The sequence below is a fragment of the Phyllobates terribilis genome, unplaced genomic scaffold (assembly GCF_046119375.1).
Source record: "Phyllobates terribilis strain yellow unplaced genomic scaffold, ASM4611937v1 Scaffold_2__4_contigs__length_985480577, whole genome shotgun sequence".
Taxonomy (NCBI): Eukaryota; Metazoa; Chordata; class Amphibia; order Anura; family Dendrobatidae; genus Phyllobates; species Phyllobates terribilis.
In genome coordinates, this window is record NW_027362762.1 from 42,976,331 (window position 1) to 42,995,158 (window position 18,828).

An 18,828-nucleotide genomic window follows, 5' to 3' on the forward strand; every position below is an offset into this window, starting at 1 on the left:
ATTTTTAACTTTTTTAACAAATTCAAAACTGAAAAGTGGGGTGTGCAATATTATTCGGCCCCCTTGAGTTAATACTTTGTAGCGTCACCTTTTGCTGCGATTACAGCTGGAAGTCTCTTGGGGTATGTCTCTATCAGTTTTGCACATCGAGAGGCTGAAATTCTTGCCCATTCTTCCTTTTAAACAGCTCGAGCTCATTGAGGTTGGATGGAGGGCGTTTGTGAACAGCAGTTTTCAGCTCTTTCCACAGATTCTCGATTGGATTCAGGTCTGGACTTTGACTTGGCCATTCTAACACCTGGATACGTTTATTTTTGAACCATTCCATTGTAGATTTTGCTTTATGTTTGGGATCATTGTCTTGTTGGAAGATAAATCTCCGTCCCAGTCTCAGGTCTTTTGCAGACTCCGACAGGTTTTCTTCCAGAATGGTTCTGTATTTGGCTCCGTCCATCTTCCCACCAATTTTAACCATCTTCCTTGTCTCTGCTGAAGAAAAGCAGGCCCAAACCATGATGCTGCCACCACCATGTTTGACAGTGGGGATGGTGTTTTGAGGGTGATGAGCTGTGTTGCTTTTACGCCAAACATATCGTTTTGCATTGTGGCCAAAAGGTTTTATTTTGGTTTCATCTAACCAGAGCACCTTATTCCACATGTTTGGTGTGTCTCCCAGGTGGCTTGTGGCAAACTTCAAACGAGACTTTTTATGGATCTCTTTGAGAAATGGCTTTCTACTTGCCACTCTTCCTTAAAGGCCAGATTTGTGCAGTGTAGGACTGATTGTTGTCCTATGGACAGACTCTCCCACCTCAGCTGTAGATCTCTACAGTTCATCCAGAGTGATCATGGGCCTTTTGGCTGCATCTCTGATCAGTCTTCTCCTTGTTCGAGATGAAAGTTTAGAGGGACGGCCGGGTCTTGGTAGATTTGCAGTGGTCTGATACTCCTTCCATTTCAATATGATCGCTTCCACATTGCTCCTTCAGATGTTTAAAACTTGGGAAATCTTTTTGTATCCAAATCCGGCTTTAAACTTCGCCACAACAGTATCTCGGACCTGCCTGGTGAGTTCCTTGGTCTTCATGATGCTCTCTGCACTTGAAACAGAACCCTGAGACTATCACAGAGCAGAGACCCCTGAGACTATCACAGAGCAGAGACCCCTGAGACTATCACAGAGCAGAGACCCCTGAGACTATCACAGAGCAGAGACCCCTGAGACTCTCACAGAGCAGAGACCCCTGAGACTCTCACAGAGCAGAGACCCCTGAGACTATCACAGAGCAGAGACCCCTGAGACTCTCACAGAGCAGAGACCCCTGAGACTCTCACAGAGCAGAGACCCCTGAGACTATCACAGAGCAGAGACCCCTGAGACTATCACAGAGCAGGTGCATTTATACGGAGACTTGATTACACACAGGTGGATCCTATTTATCATTACCAGTCATTTAGGACAACATTGGATCATTCAGAGATCCTCACTGAACTTCTGCACTGAAAGTAAAGGGGCCGAATAATATTGCACGCCCCACTGTTCAGTTTTTAATTTGTTAAAAATATCCAATAAATTTTCTTCCACTTCACGATTGTGTCCCACTTGTTGTTGATTCTTCCCCAAATAATTAGAATTTTCTATCTTTATGTTTGAAGCCAGAAATGTGGCAAAAGGTAGAAAAGTTCAAGGAGGCCAAATACATTCACAATGCACTGTGTTGTGTGTATATATATAATACTCCAGTTCAGGAAGAGATCAAGAGAGACTTCCACACAAAAGAAATGAACTCCAGCTCCATAGTTTTGGACTTTACCCGGTTGGACACTTTTGTTTATGATCTGTTGATATTTCCGGCTCACATTTGCTCCTTTTTGCACACTTGTCAGGTGATAGGCCGGGACGTCTCCAGTAGATTGCAGCACAGCTGTCCAAGGAAATGTGGAGATATTTCCTTTGCTGAGACAAAACAATTTGTCGGATTCTGTGCACAATTGGTTTTGGTTATTAAAAAAGATATTCCGTTCCACTAATTTTATGGGATTTTACTCATTTTTCCAATATAGAGTTTTTCCAGCAGCTCTTCCTCTCCCCCTCTCAGCAGGAAATCCCAGCAAATTAAAAAAATGATTCAACAATCAAACAAACTAATCGACTGCCTGTCATGTATCACTTACCTCTCTATGTGGTTAGTTTCTGACACTTGTGATACTTGCAGTGTTTTATAATCATACTTCAGATTTTGATATTTATTTCCTGAGTTCTTAGAACTTTCGGAATGTTTAGGGAAATTGTCCTTAAGGTTAGGTTACCACAATGAGTATTTGGTGAGTTTTTGATGTTGCGGATTTGGATACTTACATTTTTTTCAAAATCTGCAACATCAAAAACTCATTGTGGGAAAGGAGCCAAAGGGTCTACTTATCAGGGTTTTTTCCTATCTTATCTTACCTTATCTTCCAAGATGTGGTTGACGCTTTGTCTTCCTCCTTTTGAATCTCGTCAGCTCAAAAATGTATGGTTTAAAGAGATTGGACACTCCTTTTTTTATAGGATATTGGAGGATACTTCGGAACTGAGTCACATCAAAAAGTGGGACTTGCGGATAAGTGATGTTTAATTGTTTATTGATTCCGACAGGTAGAGACAGATATTAATTTCCAACGTTTAGACCTATGTGATCTTTGTCAAGGTTATCTCCATATAAAGGACAACAAAATAGATGAACAGGTGGCCATATATAACATCAAAGTATCTGCATATGTACAAAGTGTCATGAAAGAAGTATCGTACAAAAGCCCATGTTGTAAAGAAAGGTCATTGAAATAAACCTAGAGGCGATGGTTTTCTTCTATTATTGTGACTAGAATGATAAGGAGAGAATAATATCTCTACAGATGTCTCTCTGAATGAGCAAGTGACGTAGATGCAGGAAGAAACAAGTACTTGTGAAGAAAGAATGTGGGTCTGAAAATTGCTCATCTCCTCTTTGTAGGATTTGGTTCCTTGCTGACTTTGGTTATTCCAAAAAAATTCTAGTCCACTAGTTTTATGGGTTTTTACTCTCGTTCCAATAAAAATGAAGCATTTTTGTAATGTAGAGTTTCTCCAGCAGCTCTATGTCTAAATACTGGATCATGCAGCTCTTTCTCTCCCTCTCCCAGCAGGAAATCCCAGCAACATTAAAAAAAATCAACTGTGCTGCTGAATTAATCCCGGGAGGGAAAACCGGCAAAAAGAAAAAGTTCAGTGGGTGGCTCACAGGAATCCTGTGCCCGTAGTGTGTGACGTATTCCTGGTTTGAAGGAGCCGAGTAGAGACAGGTGAAGGGCGGACATGAGCAGTAAAAGAAATTGCAGGGCAGCGTAGCGCTGCACAAGAGCGATAGAGAAGAGAGAAGTACAATGGGGATGAATATATGAGTGGCAAGATATTATGTGGTGATGGGAGGAAGAACAGATGCGGTGAAGAATAAGGGGGGAAAGGAGGAAATTATGAGAAAAGAAATAGAGAATAAAATTTAGAAATAAAAATAAGGCACCAAGTGGAAAGGGGGGAAAAATTCAGACATGAAGGGGAAAAGAAGGAGCAGAAAGAGAATGGGGAGAAAAGAAGAGGAAGAAAAGGAAAGTATAATGGGGAAGGGAAGAAGAAAGAAACGTGGATGCGAGGGTGGGAGTGTGCAGAAGAGAGAGGAGACAGAAGAGAACTAAAGTACAGCAAAAGAGGGAAGAGCATGGGAAGGTAAAGGGAGAAATCGATGTAGGATACTATCTGGGTGGTCTTTTAGGGGATCTGGAAAAAATAAAACAGAATTAGTGATGCATCATAAGTGTAATCTGACATGCTATATAAGTCGGTAAGTGAATATCCTAGTGGTAAGCAATCCTGTTTAGACCATAAGGCTCCATTTTTTGTAGCATGGCTCCCAACCGTCCCGGATTCAGCGGGACCGTCCCAATTTGAAAGGTCAGTCCCACAATGTCAGGGCTTTGTCCCAACTTCCACTCATTCTCTCCTCTCCGTCTTCATGGCTCCCCCTCCTCAGTGTGGGGTTGACACCTCTCTGAACTTGTAATTAAACAATTCTTTTCTTATCTTTAGATCTGGTCTCTCCAGGTATCGAACCTACAGTCTCTATCTTTGCAGGCAGCAGCTAAAGCTATGAGCCACAGCCTACACTAATCAACATGGGAGAATTTTTTTATACTTGAAGCTGCTTTGCAGACTCTAAAATTACAGGTAGATAGTACTGACACATAGAGATACATTTTATATATACCAGTGTACCTCTACGTACCTGTACTCTAAAGGAAAAGTAAGATTTTTTTTTCTTTCTATAAGGTTACTAAAAAATAATTAAAAACAATTACAAAAGTCCTTTTAAGAGGGCCCTACTTTTGTTAGTCAAACTGCAACTCACATCTCGTCAATTTTAAAACGTGGCTATCTTTGCAGAATAAGCTGGTAAAGTGCTGAAGGGGAGATATGTTTCCCTGAGGCTATTAGCTTTAGTGAATTAAAACCATTAAATTTCCTCCACAATGTTATTTGTTGAGAGGAGTTAAATCACCAATTTGTAGAAGGGGCGTGTTGTGAGAACAACCATATAGTGGGCAGGAGGTTGTTCTCCATATCTCCACCTAAGGGTCTGGTCTGGGGGTTTAAATACTCAGTCTCATGCGGCATTGAGTGTTCAGTGTCTGGAGAAGCTAGCTCCAGAGAGGAGTTTCTGTGTTCTGTGCTAATCTGAACCCTCTGCTTGCTGCACTCTGAGCGGGTGGATCCCTGCTCCCACACGGACTGTGTTTGGTATCAGCACTTTGTTTGTTTTTTTCCTGTTTTTGCCCAAGGTGCCATGTTTGTTTTACTTCCCATGGTTTATGCTGCCTAAGAAATCTGGGAAGAATTTAAAGAAACAGTGTTCCTGTATAACTCTATGTGCAACCAAGTGAGCCGATATACCACAGCTTGTACATGAGAAATAACAGTTTTCAGGCCGTTTTTTTTTCCTGAATGTTTCACCACTTTTCCCCCTTGCAGGCATTAATTTCCAGTTGTCTCTTAGCTAGTGGGTGCAGACGATGATGTCTCCCATACACAGCACACACAGACATGAAGGATTCCTGCTCTCCTGTCTCTATATAGCACATGTCCAGAAGCAGCAGCAGCATGGAGGACATTATACAATAGTACTGAGCAGTGTAGCTGTGAACCCAGCACTAAATAACTCCCGAACTGTCCTTGTTTTCTCATTGTGTTCACTCCTTCTCCTTTTTCTATAAAAACAACATCCTTGGTGGTCTGGGGCAGTGAAGGGCATAAGGATTATATCTCTGGTGGTCTGGGGCAGTGAAGGGCATAAGGATTATATCTCTGGTGGTCTGGGGCAGTGAAGGGAATAATAATTACATCCCTGGTGGTCTGGAGCAGTGTATGGGATAAGTACCTGTACTTTTGTCATCTATAGCTGTAGACTGGTCCAACAAACAGATCCTACATGAGCAACCAATCACAGAGCAGCTCAGACAGTCAAACATCTCTGTGATTGGCTGCCAGGGATGATGCTGGTTCTATTAGAAACTCCTGGAGCGTGAATGCAGGGAAGTAAAACACTGGCCAAAATGCAGCCGACGCGTCACGTCTGCAGTGACATCATTATGTGACCTCATAGGTAATACATCAAAATACAGGAATATTTTTTAAATAGATAGAATACTTGCAGGGAGCAAGCCCTGAGCTGTGCTGCGGTGGTGAGATACTTATAAGTGTCCTCTAGGAATCCTTTGATTTTTAAAGCGAATGTGTCATTAGAAAATTACCGATTATTTAAATAAGGTTGTTGTATGTATTAAATGTGTTAAATGTTTTTTTTTTTTTTTACATTTTGGGGTAATATTATATTTTTCATATCACAATCTTTGTTAGAAATACAAATTGAAATGTTGCAGTTCTCACACTGGCCACTGGGGAAGTTTTCGACTTTAACTTTCTGTTTCCAGAAATGCACATGTACATTAGCCGCAATGAACAGACTCTATCTTTTCTATTGAAGCATCTAATGAGTATGGGCAAAGGTCATTGTACAGGAGGAGGAGGTGAGCTGTGACATCACCTATTGTGAATCGTGGATCCTCTGTTATCTACTGTATATAGAGGTGCTATCAGTCATTGTACAGGAGGTGGAGGAGGTGAGCTGTGATATCACCTATTGTGAATGGTGGATCCTGTGTTATCTACTGTATATAGAGGTGCTATCAGTCATTGTACAGGAGGAGGAGGAGGAGGTGAGCTGTGATATCACCTATTGTGAATGGTGGATCCTGTGTTATATACTGTATATAGAGGTGTTATCCGTCATTGTACAGGAGGAGGAGGAGGTGATCTGTGACACCACCTATTGTGAATGGTGGATCCTGTGTTATCTACTGTATATAGAGGTGTTATCAGTCATTGTACAGGAGGAGGAGGTGAGCTGTGACATCACCTATTGTGAATGGTGGATCCTGTGTTATCTACTGTATATAGAGGTGTTATCAGTCATTGTACAGGAGGAGGAGGTGAGCTGTGACATCACCTATTGTGAATGGTGCATCCTGTGTTATCTACTGTATATAGAGGTGTTATCAGTCAATGTACAGGAGGAGGAGGTGAGCTGTGACATCACCTATTGTGTATGGTGTATCCTGTGTTATCTACTGTATATAGAGGTGTTATCACTCATTGTACAGGAGGAGGAGGTGAGCTGTGATATCATCTATTGTGAATGGTGGATCCTGTGTTCTCTACTGTATATAGAGGTGTTATCAGTCATTGTACAGGAGGAGGAGGTGAGCTGTGACATCACCTATTGTGAATGGTGCATCCTGTGTTATCTACTGTATATAGAGGTGTTATCAGTCAATGTACAGGAGGAGGAGGTGAGCTGTGACATCACCTATTGTGTATTGTGGATCCTGTGTTATCTACTGTATATAGAGGTGTTATCACTTATTGTACAGGAGGAGGAGGTGAGCTGTGACATCACCTATTGTGAATCGTGGATCCTGTGTTATCTACTGTATATAGAGGTGTTATCTGTCATTATACAGGAGGAGGAGGTGAGCTGTGACATCACCTATTGTGTATGGTGGATCCTGTTTTATCTACTGTATATAGAGGTGTTATCAGTCATTGTACAGGAGGAGGAGGTGAGCTGTGATATCACCTATTGTGAATGGTGGATCCTGTGTTATCTACTGTATATAGAGGTATTATCAGTCATTGTACAGGAGGAGGAGGATGTGAGCTGTGACATCACCTATTGTGAATGGTGGATCCTGTGTTATCTACTGTATATAGAGGTGTTATCACTCATTGTACAGGAGGAGGATGTGAGCTGTGACATCACCTATTGTGAATGGTGCATCCTGTGTTATCTACTGTATATAGAGGTGTTATCAGTCAATGTACAGGAGGAGGAGGTGAGCTGTGACATCACCTATTGTGAATGATGGATCCTGTGTTATCTACTGTATATAGAGGTGTTATCAGTCATTGTACAGGAGGAGGAGGTGAGCTGTGACATCACCTATTGTGAATGGTGCATCCTGTGTTATCTACTGTATATAGAGGTGTTATCAGTCATTGTACAGGAGGAGGATGTGAGCTGTGACATCACCTATTGTGAATGGTGCATCCTGTGTTATCTACTGTATATAGAGGTGTTATCAGTCATTGTACAGGAGGAGGATGTGAGCTGTGACATCACCTATTGTGAATGGTGGATCCTGTGTTATCTACTGTATATAGAGGTGTTATCAGTCATTGTACAGGAGGAGGAGGTGAGCTGTGACATCACCTATTGTGAATGGTGGATCCTGTGTTATCTACTGTATATAGAGGTGTTATCAGTCATTGTACAGGAGGAGGAGGTGAGCTGTGACATCACCTATTGTGAATGGTGGATCCTGTGTTATCTACTGTATATAGAGGTGTTATCAGTCATTGTACAGGAGGAGGAGGTGAGCTGTGACATCACCTATTGTGATTGGTGGACCCTGTGTTATCTACTGTATATAGAGGTGTTATCAGTCATTGTACAGGAGGAGGAGGTGAGCTGTGACCTCACCTATTGTAAATGGTCGATCCTGTGTTATCTACTGTATATAGAGGTGTTATCAGTCATTGTACAGGAGGAGGAGGAGGTGAGCTGTGACATCACCTATTGTGAATCGTGGATCCTGTGTTATCTACTGTATATAGAGGTGTTATTCGTCACTGTAATCCTGTCTCTGATGATGATGAGGCTTCTGAAAAGCCTTCCTGAAAGGACAAGTAATATGAGTCTAAAAAAAGCCCCAGTGTCCAGTGTGAAAATTGCAAAATTACTATTTTTGTTTTTCAATAAAGATCCATGAAAAAAATGTTTAAAAAATACATGAAACACAAAAACCTTATTTAAATCATAGACCATCTTCTGACACATTCCCTTTAAGTAACCCTTTACATGGTTTGTGATTTGGTCCAAGTATTATTTCTTTACTAGTTGCGAAATTTCACCTTAAACAATAAAGTTTCCCCGATAGTCACCCGTGAGTGGAGTTTTCGTTTCCTGCACAGTCAGGGTGGAATGTGACGATTGGACAATATTGGAATTATTTGTGCTGTCCTGTGATTCACTTCTTCCCCGTACAATGGTCTCGTTCTGTGTACACAGGACCTTTGCTCTTTATAACAAGGGGGATTTTTCTCTTCCTGCAGAGATTTGTGTTTAGGTCACTAACGCAATGTATAAGGCTGTGTGCAAAGTGGAGAAAGTAAATGGCGGTCCAAAACGCGTCATGTCATGTCATCTCCCACCCAAAAGGTCATTATTGAGGTGCAGTGGAGAGGAGTTTGCAGGTCTGTGTCACCAAATTAGGAAATCGTTCTTCTATAGGTGGGCTAGCAACCAGGTCAAAGTGAGATGAACGCACTTTGGGCTAATCTCTCTTAGTAACATCTGCCATTTGTATAGGGCACTTGTGCTATTTAATTAGTTCAGTCTACTGACTTTATTTGGTGCAGGGTCGGCAGGGCTAAGCACCCACTATCCGCGTTGGGCGTCAGCTACATGTTACACTTACAGTCTACTGTAACAGCCAGGATCAGAGATAACTCCGATCGCAAACGTCTAACCGCTTAGATGCTACGGTCAATAGTAACTGCAGCGTCTCAGCCGTTAACCAGTACTTCCGTCACACCTTCAGTACCTTCGTTGCTCCCTTTATCACCGTATCAACATGATTATGGGGGGTGTGAATAAGTTTTCATGGCAGCAAAGGTCCTGAGATAGCCCCGCGGGTCGTTTTTTTAACTGTCCAGCAAAATAAACATCTGTTGCAATTTTATAGATCAATGAACAATTGGCTGCCTGGATCTAAGAAAAAGTTTAAAAAGTTCAATAAAAATGGTTAATATAATTCTAAAAAAAAAAAGAAAAAAAAAACACAAATCTTTTTTTTTCATTGCAAAAATATAAACTAAATAAAAGTACATGCCAGTGGTGCCACAAGGCTTGAGTTTCTACAGATATGTGTTGCGTAACTCACATGTGTCAGAACTAATGTTTGACCACAGATTTCATTGACTTCCTCGTGGTGCCAGGTTCTTCTGAACAAATCAGGGTTTTACTCATCGTATTGACGTATTGACATCATGGCACGATGAGAGTGAAAGCGCTCATCATCAGTCACCGCAGTGTACACAGCTCCACTCAAGGACCTTCTTAGACCTGTATTACCGGTTCTTTGCCATCCTAGGCTTTCGTTGCGAGCCTCTGACGTCTACTTTTAAACAACGGAGGATCTTCTAGATTTATTTTCCCGGTCAAAATACAAATTAGGTTTTAGTATCCCTATCCTTATCCAAAGAAGACCTTAGATAGATGGAGAACCTTCTCATGGTGACCTTACGGAAACCCGGTCCTGGTGAAGGATTATTTACCCTTGGACTGGAGAAGGATTGTGCCAACTGTTAAAATCTCTACGGTCCTGGGACAACCACCAAGCACAATCAGTAACTGTTTGACAATTACTTTAGAAATGTCCATGTCTCAATGTGCCATCAATATTCAGTTTAGACATCTTTTGTAATGACCACAGACTGGTCAGAACGATGACTGAACAGGAGTGGTGGTCTCATAGCAAAGAATAAGAAAATGATAGCTCCTATTTATTCTCTTCCCACCATACCACTCATGACGGAGCTTTGAGCCAATGGACCTTGTTAGCCTCTTCTAGAACCACATAGTTGTAGAGATGACCATAGTTTTTTTTTATGGCTATCCAAGAGGTATGTATAACCCCTGGCAAAAATTATGGAGTCACCGGGCTCGGAGGATGTTCATTCAGTTGTTTAATGTTGTTGAAAAAAAGCAGATCACAGACATGGCACAAAACTAAAGTCATTTCAAATGGCAACTTTAGGGCTTTAAGAAACACTAAAAGAAATCAAGATGAAAAATGTGGTACTCAGTAAGGGTAATTTTTTTCAGACCAAGCAGAGGGAAACAATTATGGAATCACTCAATTCTGAGGAAAAAATTATGGAATCGTGAAAAACAAACACACAAATGAACACTCCAATACATCACTAGTATTTTGTTGCACCACCTCTGGCTTTAATAACAGCTTGCAGTCTCTGAGGCATGGACTTTGTCACTCATTAACAGTATTCTTCATCAATCTGGCTCCAACTTTCTCTGATTGCTGTTGCCAGATCAGCTTTGCAGGTTGGAGCCTTGTCATGGACCATTTTCTTCAAGTTCCACCAAAGATTTTCAATTGGATTGATATCCGGACTATTTGCAGGCCATGACATTGACCTTATGTGTCTTCTTTCAAGGAATGTTTTCACAGTTTTTGCTCTATGGCAGGATGCATTATCATCTTGAAAAATGATGTCATCATCCCCAAACATCCTTTCAATTGATGGGATAAGAAAACTGTCCAAAATATCAATGTAAACTTGGGCATTTATTGAAGATGTAATGACAGCCATCTCCCCAGTGCCTTTACCTGACATGCAGCCTCATATCATCAATGACTGTGGAAAGTTGCATGTTCTCTTCATGCAATCATCTTTATAAATCTCATTGGAACGGCACCGAACAAAAGTTCCAGCATCATCACCTTGCCCAATGCAGATCCGCGATTCATCACTGAATATGACTTTCATCCAGTCATCCACAGTCCACGATTGCTTTTCTTTAGCCCATTGTAACCTTGTTTTTTTCTCTTTAGGTGTTAATGATGGCTTATGTTTAGCTTTTCTGTATGTAAATCCCATTTCCTTTAGGCGGTTTCTTACAGTTCGGTCACAGACACTGACTCCAGTTTCCTCCCATTCGTTCCTCCTTTGTTTTGTTGTGCATTTCCTGTTTTGGAGACATGTTGCTTTAAGTTTCCGGTCTTGACGCTTTGATGTCTTCCTTGGTCTACCAGTATGTTTGCCTTTAACAACCTTTCCCATGTTGTTTGTATTGGGTCCAGATTTTAGACACAGCTGACTGTGAACAACCAACATCTTTTGCAACATTGCTTGATGATTTACCTTATTTTAAGAGTTTGATAATCCTCTCCTTTGTTTCAATTGACATCTCTCGTGTTGGAGCCATGATTCATGTCAGTCCACTTGGTGCAACAGCTCTCCAAGGTGTGATTACTCCTTTTTAGATGCAGACTAACGAGCAGATCTAATTTGATGCAGGTGTTAGTTTTGGAAATGAATAAAATTTACAGGGTGATTCCATAATTTTTTCCTCAGAATTGAGTGATTCCATAATTTTTTCCCTCTGCTTGGTCTGAAAAAAAATACCCTTACTGAGTACCACATTTTTTATCTTGATTTCTTTTAGTGTTTCTTAAAGCCCTAAAGTTGCCATTTGAAATGACTTTAGTTTTGTGCCATGTTTGTGATCTGCTTTTTTTCAACAACATTAAACAACTGAATGATCATCCTCCGAGCCTGGTGATTCCATAATTTTTTCCAAGGGTTGTAGAATAAGGCTTGAGTTTTTACTTAAAACGTGCTCGGTAATTTTAGAAACTCCTATAAAGATGAACAGAGAGAGAGCAGCGCATGCGCAGCCACCTCTCCATTTCCTGGGGTCTTAGTAGTGGCATATCCAGTTGATGTGCCACAAATGTCTGAAATGGGACATTCCCTTTAAGCATTATAATAATACACAGTTCAAATTAGAAGTTTCATTGGTGAGATCCATGGACCAGGACCTTTGACCTTTAGCTTGGAGATTTACACAATTTAGAACAGTCCATATTCTATAGATATTTAATTCAAAACTGTTTGTAGATGAACAAGTCGGGTCCCTGACCCGAAATTAGGCCACTTTATTTCTAATAATTGTAAGAGCAAGTGGCTTCATTGCAAGGATCAAAAAGTGAAGGTTCATACCTCTCTTGGAGAAGACGGTTTGGGTCAACTCAGCTGGTAAACTTCTCTTTGGGTCACATTGGACAAACCAGAAGTTGTTTTTTTTCATCAGGTTCGTAGACTGGGACCTTCACCAAGAACTGAAATGAAAGGGCCTCTTTTGGTCATTGTTTCTCTTTGACTTTTCACTTGGAAATTATCATATCTCAGAAGACTCTATGTCTCATTACCAATGACCCCAGAACTGAACACCTTTGTTCTAGTGATTGGGAAAAGAGGGGGCGCATATCAAAAATTAGAAAGTGGCCTAATTACGGTTCTGGGTTCGGACAGGAGGACAAAGTTTTGTTTCTTCTTTGACCCTCTTTATGACCTTTTTGCCAAATCCAGATGCAATGTTTGCTAACAAGAGAGCCTACTCTTTGGTGGCTTTCAATGAGACTTTTGGGTTTCCACGGGCTCCAGGACTTCTCCAAAACCAGATAGGACCATATATCAACAAAACAGAATATGAAACAAAAAAAGTTCTAAAAAAATCCACTTTATTTTCATGCTAAATGGAATAGCTTTATGTCGTCTATGAAGTAGTATATTACACATTATATACACAGTTGCTTGGAATATACAAATTCATTACATAAAACCCTTTGAGTTGGTTTTGTGGCTTGAAACAAAAGCTCCAACTTTGGAGCATATAATATAAAAAAATCCCCAAATATCCATTCTTCATGTCCTTCAGACTTGCAGTAAATCAGTCATCAGACGTAAATTCGTCACTTAATACAGTTTTCAACCAATACTGCCCAAATACTCAAGATTGACAACTTTCAATTACTTGTGTTTTGGTAACTCAGACATAAAAGTGTTTACCCTTTTACTGCCAAGTACATATGTCATGTTTTGGAACAATTGCCTCAAGTTCGGCACTTGCTTGATGTTGTGTGAAGGCACCAAAACTTTTACTCCCTGGTTCTGTTTCTGTGTACGGTATGGACTGTATCTGTGTAGTGTATGGGTGCAGAATTTAATGGATATGTGGGAAGAAAACTATATTTTGTTTATAATTTAGTCCTTTTGTGTGTGCCTCAAAAAAGTGAAAATTGTCCCCGGAAAGTCAGAGGATTAACGAGTCATACTCTCAGGACAACGCTCAACAGTTACAATAATGTCATTGATTCAGTCTTATGGATATCTGGCTCATCTGATCAATCCAATCAACTTTCCAAAGACTCAAGTCCGACAACCTCAATCATTCATAGCCTGATAAAACCTACAAGGTTAAAGGTTATTTTTTTCAAGACTATCCTTAAATACTTCCAACAAGCTGGACGTCCATAAGGAGAGTCAAGACTGGAGATACAGTACATAGGGCATCTCACAAATTCAACCAGAAACTTACTCTGTGTTGACAAGGAACAACAACTTTATGGACACGATTTGGCTGATAACCCAAATCGTGTTTCAGGCTCCTTTGTGGGTCAGACATTGACTTAAATAGTAGTGGCCTATAGGTAGCGCTAGAGGGTCAATTTTTTTCCTTTCATATAAACTACACTTTTAATTTATCTACTCTTTTCAAAGATACACTTCTGTCAAGATCTCCCACTAAGGACCTTAAAGACACAAGTCCATCAAGTTCTTCTTGAACGTTGACATGTGACCTTAGATGGTGTCACAAGAGAAGGAACTTCCATGAATTACTGATGGAACTAAGTCAAGGTCACTTCCTTGAACCTTGAACCATGAATTTGAAAGGTCTCCATCATTCGTTCTATGGATTCACATCCTGGTGATTATTGTAGAAGATGGGCTAGGGTTTGCGGTATTGTCACCGACGTTTCCATTCGCAACGGAACTCCAATTATTTTCTTGTACATAACTCGAGAATTTGTTTTTGACTTTTGTGATTCCGCTTCTTGAAATAAGATTCCTTCGAATATTTTGACCAGCAAGAAAGTACAAGATTGGGTCAAAGCAGCTATTGGCACTGGCCAGTGGCCTTGTGACTTTGTAGGCCAAGTTGATGGCATTGAGGATGTAGCATTCGAGGTCCATCTTCCGAAAGTAATAATAAAGAGTCCGGTTGACGTGAAAAGGTAAAAAGCAAATTATAAAGACAAATAATACAATAATGATCATTTTGATGGACTTCCTCTTGGATTTGGAGGTTTGCGAAGTAGCCGCTGATGGCCTCAGTAGTGTTCGGGCCATCAAGACGTAACACACAAGGATGACAACGAAGGGGACACAGAAGAGCAAGGCCAAGTTCACTGAGCTGTACACCACAAATGTATCAAATAAATCTGCACTAGACGTGTCATGGCAAATTATGTTTTCACCGTTGACACTGGTGGTCACAAAGTATAATATAGGAGACTGGAAGGAGGCTACTACCACCCAGACAATGACAGATATAATCCGGGCGTTCCGAACCTTGAGCCAACCCATTGACTTCATTGGATAACAGATGCCAAGAAAACGATGGACACTGATGCAAAGAAGAAAGAAGATGCTACAGTACAAGTTGGTGTAGAATAAAAATTTAACAATCTTGCACAAAGCCACTCCAAATGGCCAGTGGTCCCCTTGAGAATAATAGTAGACCAGGAGGGGTAGCGAAATGACGTACATCATGTCCGAGATGGCCAAGTTGAACATGTAGGTGGTGGATGCATTCCAAGGCTTGATCCGAAACAGAAAGATGTAAAGAGCCGAAACGTTGAGGACGAGGCCCACACAGAACACGATCCCATATGACACCGGCAGGAGAACATACTTGAAATCCTCATCAAATTTACACCTGTACGTAGAATTATCCGAATTATTCATGGTTCACTTTGGTGGTTGCTCTTCTGAAATAGAAAAATAAGAATGGGTTTATAATAATATGGAATGTAATACAAAGAAGGAAACACTACATCGTCTCGCTGGATTGTCAAAAAAAAAGATTACAGACACACAGAAGTAGATAAGTATGATTTCCTACATTATTAAAATAATTTGTACAATAACGTCTACTGCAACGACTATGTAGAACTTTTAATACTTTTTACATAAGTAATGAAGTATCTTACATCAATTACATAATTATTACATTTGGTGACTAAAGTACAAGCAGAACTTATCACTTATCTGCAGACAATAAATTATTACATCTAGTGCACAGGTAACATCAAATGGGACCAAGATACAACCTTTCAGCACCTAGTCAAATAGTATATACCATTCTCAGCTGGTGCCCAGATTAATAGTGCATGCGGTTCTCAAGACAATTCCCAGATAAAGTGTATACAGTTCTCACATAGTGTCAAGATAACTAGTGTATATATAGTTCTCAGCTGGTGCCCAGATAAATAACGTATACAGTTCTCAGACAGTGCCCACATGAGATGTATACAGTTCTCAGACAGTGCCCACATGAAATGTATACAGTTCTCAGACAGTGCCCACATGAAATGTATACAGTTCTCAGACAGTGCCCACATGAAATGTATACAGTTCTCAGACAGTGCCCACATGAAATGTATACAGTTCTCAGACAGTGCCCAGATGAAATGTATACAGTTCTCAGACAGTGCCCACATGAGATGTATACAGTTCTCAGACAGTGCCCAGATGAAATGTATACAGTTCTCAGACAGTGCCCACATGAGATGTATACAGTTCTCAGACAGTGCCCACATGAAATGTATACAGTTCTCAGACAGTGCCCACATGAAATGTATACAGTTCTCAGACAGTGCCCACATGAAATGTATACAGTTCTCAGACAGTGCCCAGATGAAATGTATACAGTTCTCAGACAGTGCCCACATGAGATGTATACAGTTCTCAGACAGTGCCCAGATGAAATGTATACAGTTCTCAGACAGTGCCCAGATGAAATGTATACAGTTCTTAGTGCCAGGATAAAGTGCATGCCGTTTTCAGAAAGTGCACAGATATATAGTGTATATAGTTCTCAGACAATTTCCAAATAAATAGTGCATCCAATTCTCAGTCAGTGCCAAGATAAGTAATGTACACAGTTCTTAGACAATGCCAAGATAAGTAATGTATACAGCTCTCAGATACTGCCCAGATATTTAGTGCATAAAATTCTCAGACAATGGTAAGATAAACCATATATACAGTTCTCAGACAGAGTCCAGATAAACAGTGTGTACAATTTTCAGATATTGCCATACAGTGCACACATAAATAGTGCATACAGTCCTCAGAGACAATGTCAAGATAAATTGTGCTTATGACGCGCCCCTGGGCCTGAGTCGCGCAGCGTTGCGCACGCGGGAGCCTACCCGGAGCCGGATCTGATAGGGGTAGTAGTCTCGTGGCGGTGACCCGGTCCGTGCCCAGGGAGTCAAGCTGAGTGGCAGAGTTTAGCAGAAGATGGTACGGTGTTCGACTACGCCACCCGTTGAATGCGGCTATGAGGCCGCCGCTGCAGGGCAGACCGCTGAAGCCGGTGGTACAATTGTGCAGCGTAGATGGTATAACCCCCAACGGGAGGGGTATGGCCTCAGGGCAGCCGACGTGTTTGAAGGGGGTAGCAGAATAGCATGCAGGTAGCAGGAACCACTCAGAGACGGTGCGGTGTAGTTCAGGATCTTTACTGATGACAAAGGTAGACCCTCCCGGAGTACTGGCTAGCGGTCGGGGCCTGGTCAGTCCGTGAGCAGATGGGATCTCCCCTGGCCAGGCGGAGTTGTAGGCCTCCCCAACTAATTGTACTCTTCTGGCTACCTTGCTAGAGGCGGGTAAAAGTAGCCCACGTCCCTGAGTGTACCGTGTGGTGCTCACCCGTATGGCCGGTGACTCGGAGCCTTCTGGCAGCTTCCGCTCCACGACGGCGGTGCTGGTCCCTTGCGTGTGACCGTGCCTTCGGGTTTCTTGGCCAGAGGACCTGAAATCCCCTGCCGGTCGGTTTCTGCTGCTGGGTAAGGATTAGTCCCCACAGCCTCGGACTCCGGGTCCGGTGAGAACTCTTCAATCAGGGCGAGCTCTACAGCTTCCAGCCCCTGATTCCTTTTAGCACTGCTCCCACTGAGCTCCTGATCTTTCTTTCCTATAGCTGCTCCTCTCCAGACCAGACTATGTCTCTGTCTGGGACTCTTCTTCTTCTCTTTCTCTCCTCACTAACCCTGCCTCAGCCCCAGTTTATATAGGAGAAGTTCTTCCCCTCCCAGGACTGGGCAGGAGGTGTGGCATGCATAGGATTCCTGACCAGGAGACCTCCCACCTGCTCTCAGATGTAATATTGCTATCACTGTGGAAACCAGACCCCTGGGGTGCCACATTCCCCCCTAGTGAAATTTAGTACTCCGGGACTAAACATACTTTTGTAAACATAACAAGTTATAAGCAGAAACAGTACAATAAAGAAAAACATATTAGGATGGTCACGGCGTGTCCGCAACCGGGTGCAGTTTTTGAAGAAAACAAGGGTGTCCATTCTACCAAAGAACAGGGAGCCGTAACCAGGTAGGGGTCTGTCCTGCCCCGAGTCTTTAACAGTCTTTAGTCCGTTCCTGGGTTACGCTCCAAACATATGTACAAAGGATTCCGGATAATCCATAAACGACACCTATAAAATAACTAGAAATACACAATTATTCACAGGCAACAATAAACAAGTAAATACAAATAAAACAGTTTGAGCACTTTAAATCCTCCAACGTACGGGCAACTGGCCTCTAGTGACCCTAGTAGACCTACGGAGCTGACTGACTGGTCCTGAGTTACAGGGTGTAGGGGCTGTCAAAGGTAAACTGGGCAGCTGTCTACGAGCTCTTTGGCTCACTAGGGGCACGGCAGGCTCACTATAAGCAGAGGGTTGATCCTCCTGGTCTGCTTGTGTGGGGTCTTCTGCCTCCTGGACCGGCTGCTCTTCCAGCTCTACCTGTTTCTCCGTAGGTACTTGAGATGCTGGTTGGAGGAAGGTGAGGACGGGTACCACAACAGCGCCATTGACTTGAGTCCAAGACCGAGGGAAGTCTCCGAGCACAGTACTGACCATATCTTCCCTTTCCTCTGCGGGTCGAGGGTCTTCCTGTTCTTCTTCAGGGTTCCGTAGCTGTTCGGGACACTTCTTCAGGTGATCTCGGGATACAATGGCTGTGGTTTCTCCTCCATCCTTACTGATTGTGCAGACTTTCGGGTTCTCATGGCTTGAGGGCAGTACGGTGTACGGGTCCTTCTCCCACTGGTCGTCCAACTTGTGGAGCCGTCTCTTCCTCTTCAAGACCTGCTCTCCAGGTACCAGGGGAACAGCGGGAGCATACTGGTTGTAAGTCTTCTCCTGTCTTTCTCTAGCTTGACAGAGACTTCGCTCCACGCTCTCCTGTACTTTCCGGTACTGCTGCTGCCTCTCTGTGTCCCAGTCTGCTTCTGGTGAAGTGTCCTCGGGTGTCAGGACT

The 18,828-nt window shown here is 42.1% G+C and overlaps 1 protein-coding gene across 7 annotated transcripts in view; it reads right to left on the minus strand.

Annotated features, from left to right (window-relative positions):
* Positions 1-12,937: 12,937 nt before the first annotated feature.
* The window catches only part of P2RY2 (purinergic receptor P2Y2), a 284,868-nt gene continuing 278,977 nt past the window's right edge, over positions 12,938-18,828 (minus strand). For all 7 annotated transcript variants that reach the window (XM_073661297.1, XM_073661296.1, XM_073661293.1 and 4 more), the window contains one exon: positions 12,938-15,264. In XM_073661297.1, the coding sequence (XP_073517398.1) occupies positions 14,192-15,241 (1,050 nt within the window). In that variant the 5' untranslated portion in view covers positions 15,242-15,264 and the 3' untranslated portion in view covers positions 12,938-14,191. The remainder of the gene's footprint in view (positions 15,265-18,828) is intronic.